General features: G+C 40.2%; 1 protein-coding gene across 1 annotated transcript; it reads left to right on the top strand.

Annotated features, from left to right (window-relative positions):
- The first annotated feature begins 2,142 nt into the window (after positions 1-2,142).
- Positions 2,143-10,550, top strand: LOC137373700 (protein kintoun-like). The gene is made up of 3 exons (XM_068038895.1): positions 2,143-4,134; positions 7,460-7,606; positions 9,333-10,550. Exons 1-3 carry the CDS (start codon positions 2,200-2,202, stop codon positions 10,005-10,007), a joined length of 2,757 nt encoding a protein of 918 aa, XP_067894996.1. The 5' UTR covers positions 2,143-2,199; the 3' UTR covers positions 10,008-10,550.
- Positions 10,551-10,884: the final 334 nt, after the last annotated feature.

Raw genomic sequence — 10,884 nt, 5'->3', positions numbered from 1 at the left:
TCAATTATCATATCTAAGACCGATCAACTGACTTTTTTGGGAAGTAAATCTGGGAATATGGGAATTGGGCAGAAAAGGGGAGTTGAGGTCGAAGATCAGCCACTATTTTATTGAATGGCAGAGCAGGCTCGATGGTCCATATGGCCTACTCCTGCTCCTATATCTTATGTTTTTTCTTATTTATTCTTGGGATGTGAGCATCGCTGGCAAGGCCAGCAGTTATTGCCCATTTCTAATTGCCCTCGAGAAGGTGGTTGTGAGCTACCTTCTTGAACCATTGCGGTCCATGTGGTGTAGGCACATCCACAGCACTGTTAGGGAGGGAATTCCAGGTTTTTGACCCAGCAACAGTGAAGGAAAGGCAATATATTCCCAAGTCAAGATGGTGTGTGGCTTGGAGGGGACCTTGCATGTGGTGGTGTTCCCATGCGTCTGCTACCCTTGTCCTTCTAGGTGGTAGAGGTCACAGGTTTGGAAGGTGCTGTCTAAGGTGGCTTGGTGAGTTGCTGCAGTGCATCTTGTAGGTGGTACACACTGCTGCCACTGTGCACCAGTTTAAGGTGATGGATGAGGTGCCGATCAAGTGGGCTGCTTTGTCCTGAATGTTGTCCACCGTCTTGAGTCTTGTTGGAGCTGCACTCATCCAGGCAAGTGGCAGTATTCCATCACACCCCTGACTTGTGCCTTGTAGATGGTGGACCGGCTTGGGAGTCAGGAGTTGAGTTACTTGCCGCAGAATTCCCAGCCTCTGACCTGCTCTTGTATTCACAGTATTTATATAGCTGGTATAGTTAAGTTTCTGGTCATTGGTAACCTGCAGGGTGTTGATGGTGGGGAATTCAGCAATGGTAATATCATTGAATGTCAAGAGGAGATGTTTACATTCTCTCTTGTTGGAGATGGTCATTGCCTGGCTTTTGCATGGTGCGAATGTTACTGAGCATTAATCAGCATAAGCCTGACTGTTGTCCAGGTCTTGCTGCATGCAGGCACGAACTACTTCAGTATCTAAGTTACAAATGCAGCTGAACATTGTGCAATCATCAGCCTTCTACCAATCACCTTAAATCTGTGCTCCCTGGTAACTGACCTCTCAGCTAGGGGAAACCGGTCCTTCCTGTCTACTCCATCTCGGCCCCTCATAATTTTGTACACCTCAATTAAGTCACCCTCAGTCTCCTCTGTTCTAAGGAAAACAACCCTAGCCTATCCAATCTTTCCTCATAGCTGAAACTTTCAATCCCTGGCAACATTCTTGTAAATCACCTCTGTACTCTCTCCAGACCAATTATGTCCTTTCTGTAATGTGACCAGAACTGTACGCAGTACTCTAACTGTGGCCTAACCAATGTCTTATACAGTTCCAGCATTACATCCCTGTTTTTGAATTCTATACCTCGGCCACTAAAGGAAAGCATTCCATATGTCTTCTTCACCACTCTATCTATCTACCTGTCCTGCCACCTTCAGGGACCTGTGGACATAAACTCCAAGGTCTCTCACTTCTTCTAACCCTCTCAATATCCTCCCGTTTATTGTGTATTCCCTTGCTTTATTTGCTGTCCCCAAATGCATTACCTCACACTTATCTAGACTGAATTCCAGTTGCCACTTTTCCACCCACTCAACCAAACCAATGATATCTTTCTGGAGTCTACGGCTGTCCTCTTCACTATCAACCACACAGCCAATTTTTGTGTCATCAGCAAATTTCCCAATCATACCTCCCACATTTAAATCCAAATCATTAATATATACCACAAACAGCAAGGGACCCAACACTGAGTCCTGTGGAACGCCAAATTAAACTCTATTATTTACATGAACTCCGATGTACTGAAAGCAGGAAGGAGCATTACCGCCAATACGGCGTGTAATTTTTCGGTTTGTCCGGTATCTTCTTGACAACCAGGACGCATCACACCATTGATTCCTGTCTGCATCCGTCACGTAAAGTAAACACCCAAAATGCAACGTTTTCTATACATAAAAGCACATTTCTATAAATAGCTCTTTAAAAAAAAATAAAAAGGAAACTTAACTTTATCACTTCGGAAATGGAGAAAGGAACGATTTAAATGAAATGTCTGCAAAAGCTTTCTTGATTTTCGACGTCATCACGATGCGACCTAATCTAGCGGATGGAGACGCACCGAAGTTGAGGTTTTGCTGTGGTGTGGTCTGTTGCTAGGTTGGGAAATGGCGGCTGCTTCCAAGCTCGAGGAGTTGGAGTTGACCCGGGATGAAGTGGAGCGCTTTACGAAAGCGTTTAAAGATGAGAAGTTTAGAAAAATGTTGTCTGAATACGCGGAAGAAATCTCCAATCCAGAAAACAAAAAGAAGTACGAAGAGGAAATCACTCAGCTGGAAAAGGAGAGAGGCATGGACATCAAGTTCGTGCATCCCACACCGGGTTATGTTCTCAAAACCAGCGTCAACGGGGACAAGAAATGTTTCATTAACGTCTGCAGCAACGATCTGATAAATAAGCCCATTTGCAAAGCCGGAAAAGGGACTAATGGGACGGTGGGGCAGCATTGGTCTCTTCCCTACAGTTTGGCGCCTGGGAGGGAAGATCTGGGTGCAGGTGGCAGAAAGCACTTGATTTACGATGTGGTGTTTCATCCAGACACACTGTACATGGCCAATAAAAATAAGAAGTTTAAAAAAATGGTAGATCAAACTTCCATAGACGTGATAGAGAAACAACTAAATGCAAAACTAGATTTAAAAAACGTTAAGTCTTTAAAAGTAAAATACAAGGGGTTGCCCCAGGCTGCTGTCATTCGCAAACCTCTCCTTGGTGGTCCCAAAGAGCCTCTGGAAAAAGACGACCCTTTAAGGTTTCCATATCCCTTCGATCTTCCAAAGTCAGAAAGTGCTTCTGGAAATGGCACAAAAGCTAAAACAATGAGCAAGAGCTCAAAAGCTGCTGCGAAAGACAAGAATACAAAAGCACAAGACAGCAAATTCACCCAACCCAAATACTCCATTATTTATAGATCCCATTTTGAATTGCAGGATTACCGATATGCTCGTGAAGCTGCTCCCAGCACCAGACCTAAAGAACTGGTGATCACCATTGACCTCCCTTTGCTTAATTCTGCTGAGGATGCCTGTTTGGATGTGACTGAGAAGCTGTTATGTTTGGAGTCGCGGAAACCAGCTTACAAGCTTGATTTGCCTCTGCCATACCCAGTAGATGAAAATTTGGGATCAGCTAAATTTAACAAATCCAAGAGACAGCTTGTGGTTACTTTGCCTGTGGTACCTGTAAAGCAAGTCCCTATCCTAGAAATTGAACAAGATCCCAGTATTGATAACAAGCAAAAAGGAAAGAACAAGTCCACAGAAAGTAGCCAGCCACACTCTGAATCAGAATTATTTCAGCCCGAAGGATGTTCCCATCAACAAAATGGAGAGTGTGCTGGTACTTGTATAAATCCTGAAGATGAGTTCGAACTGGTTAGTGCCTTACAAGATTCCGATTTGGAACAATCTCAGAACAATGAACACCTCGAACTGAGCCAAATCAAAATTCCTTCTGAGTTAGTTGTTACAGCAGCTGCATCAGTTTCAAATAATAGTTTTGTGAAAACAAATGATGTGATTGCTTATCCCAAACTTGTTTCAGAGGTAGATTCTGATGAACAGGAAAATGCCCTGAAAGAAGGTGCCGTTGCTTCTAGTGGTAAAGACTTTCTTGGGCCTTTGGAAAAGATATACAGTCGTACTGCGGATAGACAAGTAAATGATCATCTACAAGTAGATTCATCTGCAAACACTGAATTCTGCTCAGAAGACAATTTAAAGGAAACTGAACCAGTGTGTCCTGATTTCCATTACCATCAAAATGAAGACTCTGTTACATTTATACTGCAAGTGCGAAATATCAATGAAGAGAGTTTGAAGTCAGTACTTTATACTCATGAATATAGTGTTATATTTGGGACAAAAGACTCTGATGCCTTGTATTCCTTGATTGTTCAGTTTCCTCCTGAACATCGGCTGGATACCACAGAAAGTATACTTAATATATCTGAAGACAATGCTGCAGTAGTGTTAATAAAATCACCTGAGTGTCCAGGCCTATGGCAAAGCTTTCATGCTGGAGATACACACAACTGTTTACAGGTAACCTTTCTGGTCCCAGAAATCACCTGTCATGTACAAATGTGATTGTTGCATTAATTCTTCTGCCCTCCCCTTTAGTCTTTTCATTGACCTAGTTTTTGTAAAACAAATACTGAAAACATTTTAAAATCAATGTAATGCTGTTTATTTTTAGGGATGAACCAGTCACAGGGTTATTAAAAGCTAAAGCAGTATCTCTAAGTTCCTAAAGTAACATTCAAAATGAATTTTAAAAATTGTTAGAGATTATGCACAAAGGAATAATGTGAGCTTTCTCCTTAGTAAACAGTGCCTTGGTGTGTGTACCTGATGCAGTCTTTGAATGACAACATTCCAAAGACCATCAATATGATAACAGTATTAGTGCAGTAGTATCCTTGCCACATACTTTACTGATACTTAGTATATCAAAAAATATAGTCCTCACAATGCTACCTAAAGATGATCCAGGTCCCCTTAAATAATACAAATTGCAATATCTTTGCCTCTTTTCCTCCTGAAAATTGATTTCAGAAATGCATGCCCATTGCAAACATGGTATTAGCACAGCATATATAGTAACATGCATGCTGATGTAATGTGCGTACACCTGTAGACCAGATTTGTTGGTACGAAAACAGGAGATTTCGGGGGGGTGGAAAGTCACAAATATGGGAGGCAATTGGATTTTACCATTTTATTATCTGGATAAAATATATTCATTTATTGGTGGAAATTGGTGAAATCAGTAAACCCCAAGTTTTTCCATTAACACAAGCTGGTGGATCATTCCAGTTGATGTGTTCCTATTGAAGCCTAATTTCCCAAGCAAAGTTTTATTTGTTCCCAGCCCATTCTATATACTTCCAGACTGTCCGTTGTCTTGGCTGTAGAAGTAATTAGGTGTCCCTAACCCTTGGAATACATTTTAAGCACAAGTAAAGGTAGCTGATTTAACCAGAAAACAAAGGGGATGTAGTTAAGGTCTGAAGTTACTGTCCTGACCAGAGGGCTGAAGAATACCCTTTATAGATAAAGATACTGTTCCTGAAGCAATTGTGTGCGTGGTTTGAACAGTGTAGGAGACCAAAGATGGAGAAATCATAGTGGGAATGGAAGAGGAAGTTACTGTCGCCACGGAAAGGCCACAGTTTCAGTCAGAATGGAGATGTTCAGTTAAGCCATCGCTTAATCTGAGTTTGGTCTCCACAATGTAAAGGAGACTACACTGTGAGCAGCGAATACAGTATAATAGATTGGAGGAGGTCTTGCATGAAAAATTATTGATGCAGAAAAGACAGCATACAAAAGGAATTCTTGTAGTGTAGTGATTCAGTACTGCTCCTTCTCCATTTTGTAATATGCCATGATGTGCTGCATAGTCTAATGGTATAATTGTGTGGCAAAATAAACTTTAAAAAATACATTCAGTTATGTAGTTATATCAAAAATGGTATTTGGAATTGAGCAGCTTCCGACTTGTAAGTTTACACGTATTTGTGAGTATGCAAGCAGCATTGTAAATTACAAAGACACTTTACTAATTGGGAATTAATTTGATATGTCAGTTTATTAGCACAATATCAGCTTGTTTGCCTCTATATATGTAGTATTGTAGTGTAAGATTATATGTTTATTGGTTTTATTCATGGACTGCTTACATTTTACAGAAGAGGTTTGAATTAATTTGTGCTTGTTACAATCCATGTTGGGATCAACCCAAACAAAAGAATAGCATTCACCAAATGACCACAACAATAAAAATCGAGAAACAAGATTTCACCATATTTTTGTATTTAATGGTCAAATCAAAGTCAGTATAAATTATACATTGTACATTGGATACAACAAAGTTTGACCTTGCTTTCTTTCAGGACCGCTTGCTAGTGGTCCGTGGTGAATGTTCAGTTACTATTATGTCGCCTCAGAGCTCATTTGTAGGTGAAGTCTAATATGTCCAAAGAACACGTGAGGAGATAAAACTCCAATTGACCAAAACTCCAAAGGTACAAAGATGTCGAATGCTGCCGCTACTATTCTCTCGGCAAATCTCGGCTCCCACCTAAGCAGGTTTCCCAATCCAGTACTATTAACAACTGCAGACGAATGTCGATGTCACACAAAAAGTAGGTATCGCAAAACCCAAAACAAGCTGACAACTTCACTAACTGATGGCTTTCCTTCCAACATAACCGGCAAAATGGAAAATCTCCACCATAGCCTCCGAGTAGGATCAGGATAGTGACCGAACTGTGGGAGGCCCTTGCTTTTTTCAAACTATTGTAACCTTTATTGCAATATTAAAGTTCCAGGTGTAACTTTTCATCTATCTGATACAAGGCATCAGGAGTAAGGTGGAAGGACCTCTACAAGTCTCATCTAATCTCTGATACCTGTTGAACCCAAATTCCATGTGCACAGTCACATATGCATTGTCTACAAGGCCTTGTAGCATGCCAACAATATGGACTTTCATCACATACTATAAACCTGTAATACAAAATACTAAAACCCATTTTATTGGCCCAAATTTTATGTTGGGCAGGAGGCCCTGCCCACTGGCCGAAAAGTCGGTGGCGAGTCCGTCTTTGGTCTTGGGCAGGACTTCCACCTCCTTAAGGCAAGAAGTCTGGGAGCGGTGGCCACTGCTGGGAATACCCCCAGCCTTCGGAGATAACAGGAAGGACAGTCCTGGAACTCAGGTAAGTTTTTAGGGCTTCGCCGGGAACAATTGGCCGGGCCCCGGCGAGGCAAGGGGGGGTTGGTTGGTGGGGAGCATGTTGTACATCGGGGGTGGTTGGAATTGGGGGCGGCCTTCCGTGGGGGACAGGATGCCCGATCAGGAGGGCCCAACCTGCAAGAAGGCCGCCTGGTTTTATCAGGAGGGGTTCTTGGGGGGCCTTTGCCGTCTGGCCACCCAGGGTAACATACCCATAGCGTCGGGAGGAGGTCCTTAAGTGGCAGTTAATTTGCCACTTAAGGGCCTTGATTGGCCTGGGGTGGGTGGGCCGTTTCTCACTGCCACCGCCCTGCATAAAATTATAACGGGGGGGCGGGGGGGGGGGGGGTTGCGAATGGCCCCCACATCGCACTCAATCTTATGCCCTGCCACCAGCCTGCTCGTTGGGGGTCCGTAAAGTTCTGGCCATTAAGTATCCATTATTACAGGTTGGCACAATATAAAGATACTGCGAATTTGAAAAATGTAGGAATTAATTAAGTTAGGTTTGAATGAATTATGTGTTTTGTTTCAGGATACTATTAATAAGTTAGAAGCATAATTAAGTATGCTTTTGTCAGATGTCCTCTGTTAAACATGTGAACATGAAGTGTTCTTTCTGTTTAGAAAAAGTTGTTTCTAACTTCAGAAAATGTTGATCAATTGCTGAATACTTCCTTGGAGGATCCAGTCCCAGATGAGCTATCTGAAAAACATCCTGTGGTAATTAGTGTGTCGGATGTCAGTGAATGTGGCCTTGTTATTCATTCTAAGGTGAGTTATGTGAAACCAAATCTAAAGGTTCATCAAGAAACCATCCTCTTCTTCGACCATCGAGAGAAACATTGCAGAAATAGGTTGCTCCATATCAACTAACTAGATTATGATTGAATTTAACAGATGTGTCCTTTTCTCCAATTTTCTTCTTCGTTTGCAAACTTTTTCCCCTTTTTCATCTCTGCTGAAGGTTGTGTCCAAGTTGTCATCTAGTATCTCATCTAAATGGCCATTCTTCCTGTGTGAGCCTGCAGTGATTGTTGGTGGGCAATTGCAGCAAGTGTTATAGCTGAGTCCAATCCTGTCCTCACCCAACATCCAAACACATGAACTTATAAAGAGGATTGTGATTAGGTGTCCGTTTTCTGCCACCTAACCAAGGAAAATTCCAAACTCCTCCTCCTACCCCAACGAATGTCATCTCGCACAGCACAAACTTGGATCAAACCTGGGACATTCCAGGTCTGTATAGGTCAACTACTCATTTTAACCTTCCCTCCTTTGGAGGCAGAATTGCACTCAAAGTATCTGGCATTGCTCGGGGCCTGGGAACCCATCAGCAGCCTATCCTCTCACTTAAAGACACTGTATTCTGGTAGAAAATGGAAATCTTTGTTACCCTAACCATACCAGTACACTAAACGTTATTGAAAAGCAGGTCAAATGGAATTCCTATTGGGTGTTTTATCTTCATGTAAAATCTAATTAAGAAAATAATGAACTTCCTTGCACAAGCATTTTGAGCGGGTAATGAATCATGGTAAAACCAGAAATTTGCTTCTCTTTACAGATATGTTTTGCACAACATGATTTAATAGTTTGATGTTAAGTGTTACTCTTTTAGTTCCTAATTTGGATAATTTTTATTTGTGTCCCAAGAAAAGGAATTTATAGATGGTTCAAAATTTAACTTTTATTGGTGTTTTCATTGATCAAACAATACTAAAATAAAAAAAACTTTTTTTGTACAGCTGTTTGTCTTGGATTTTATTTCAGGCTTGACATATTTGTATATACTATTTATGCCATTTCTCATGGACACTTTTGAAGTATGTTTATTATATTAGATGTACTGCATTTGTAATTTATATATTTCCTGCTATTCTTTACCACAAGACACCATTAATCGTCATAATTGTAAACAAAATAAACATCCACCTACATTTATCATAAAATCTTGCAGCACAGGAGGCGGCCATTTGGTCCATTATGCCTGTGTCAGCTCTTTCAAAGTTCAATTAGTCCCACTCCCCTGCTCGCTCCCCATTGCACTGTAATTTTTTTTCCTTTTCAGGTATATATCTAATTTCCTTTGGAAAGTTACTAATGAATCTGCTTCAAGCAGTGCATTCCAGATTTATATTTTACTTGTGACCTTGGTAACATTTGAATGGAATTTGAAATTGCTGTGTGATATCATTGTCATGTCAATCTTTGTTAATCATGTAATTATTAATGACAGATTTTTCAATCACATTATTCCTGAATATCTGTCACTACCCTCAGTGCCAACAAACAGAAATAACCACAGAAACAGTCATGTGATAGCAAGGAGCCATTACTATGTAAACTGAAATCTGCCAAATCCCTGGTCTGACTTTATCGACATTTGTTCAGAGCCTTGTGAATCAGTAATGGATCAGTGATGTGATTTTTTTTTAACAGATTTAGCTAATATTTTCAATTTCTAATTCAGATAAAAATGTCGCTTTTATAATTTCAGCAACAAGAGAATGATGACACCAGCCCCCATGGACCTTCTCTGCAACCAGACAGAATTAACCAGAATGAAGCTTGTAATGCTGCATCAAACATTCAGCAACATACAGAAGAAATCTGCTTCTCTGAATCTATTGTAAGGGATAACCAATTGGAAAAGGAGACACCTTTGGCAGATGATGCTGCAGAGTTTGTATCTAATCACAGAGACCAGTTAGTTGCTGAGTCCAGGACTAATGATAATTTTGCACAGACATCTAATGCAGCAGAAGGAACTATAATGAAAATGCCAAGGGATGAGATGGATCAGTTGACTCTCAGTCGCTGTTTTAATCCTGCTGATGAGAGCAAACTTATTAGCGAGGTTGAAATTAAAAGTCAATCAATTATGCCAACCTCAGACCTCAACATGGCACATGCTAATGATCCAATATCTGCAAATTGTAAAAGGTCAGTCAATTCTAAAAGGTGTGTGGAAGTGGTTGATAATGTACTTGATGAAGATGACCTTCCAAGTGACCAGAAGAGTGGCAACTCTTCTAAGTTTATTCAGCAAACAGCTGCGCTGCAAATTCTTGAGGAGATCAATCCTACTGATGAAAGTGTTAATATTATTAGTGACCATAAAACACATTCTGCATTCAGCTTCCAGAATACTGAGTTATATGCACTAGATTAGAGAAATGCTTGATTTGTTTATAAAGAAAACTTTATCTTTATTATACAGTATCTGATTTAATAAATTTGTTCAGACTCTTGGAATACAATATTTATATTTTTAGTTTAAAGCTGTAATACATTGTATTATAGATTGGTTTGCACTTTTGCATTGTATACCAAATCCCAAAATAACAATCTTTTAGCTGATGACCACATAGTAGCAGCAGAACTGGTTATTTCTGTGACTATAGTTCGTGATTTGTTATTTAGTAGTTCTGTAGACGTCTTCTCAGGAACAGCTGATTTTAAATAGTTCCAGGTATGATGATACTTATTTTTGTTGAATCTCTACTAATTATCTTTGGCTAGCAAGTAGACTTTACAAAAATGTTACCTTGTTCATTAAAATTGTTTAATTTCTGTACTTGGATGATATATTTCCAAAGCCAAAACCATTTTGTAATTAAACAAATTATTTTTGAATCACTCAATTTTCAAGTTATTGGAAGTTTAAAATTTGTGATTAAGGTTAATATTTTTGCTAATATCAATGTCAAGCTTAATAAACTAATTACTGGTTTATGACTGTCTGATTCATGTGTAAAACAAAAAGGCATTAAGATTTACACGCACTACTCTCCAATCTCCAGGTACAGTTCCCATTAGCAAGATTAACCCAAGCTTCACCTTCCACTCCTGTATTAGTTGAGGGTTGGACCTGAGCATGAGCTGGGTACTAGGGATCATGTATGAAGGTAAGGACAGAGAAAAGTTTGAAGGAGGGTTCATGAGTTGGGGATCAATAAGGGAGGAAATTCCAGTTGTGGGTACTTAGACCAAGGTTGTAAGAGTGGAAGAGATCTCAAAGGTAGGGAGGAGTGAGGGCATGAAGGATT

The sequence above is a fragment of the Heterodontus francisci genome, chromosome 9, assembly GCF_036365525.1.
Source record: "Heterodontus francisci isolate sHetFra1 chromosome 9, sHetFra1.hap1, whole genome shotgun sequence".
Taxonomy (NCBI): Eukaryota; Metazoa; Chordata; class Chondrichthyes; order Heterodontiformes; family Heterodontidae; genus Heterodontus; species Heterodontus francisci.
Note: the sequence above shows the minus strand (reverse complement) of the source record. Positions and strands in the feature narration are given on the sequence as shown.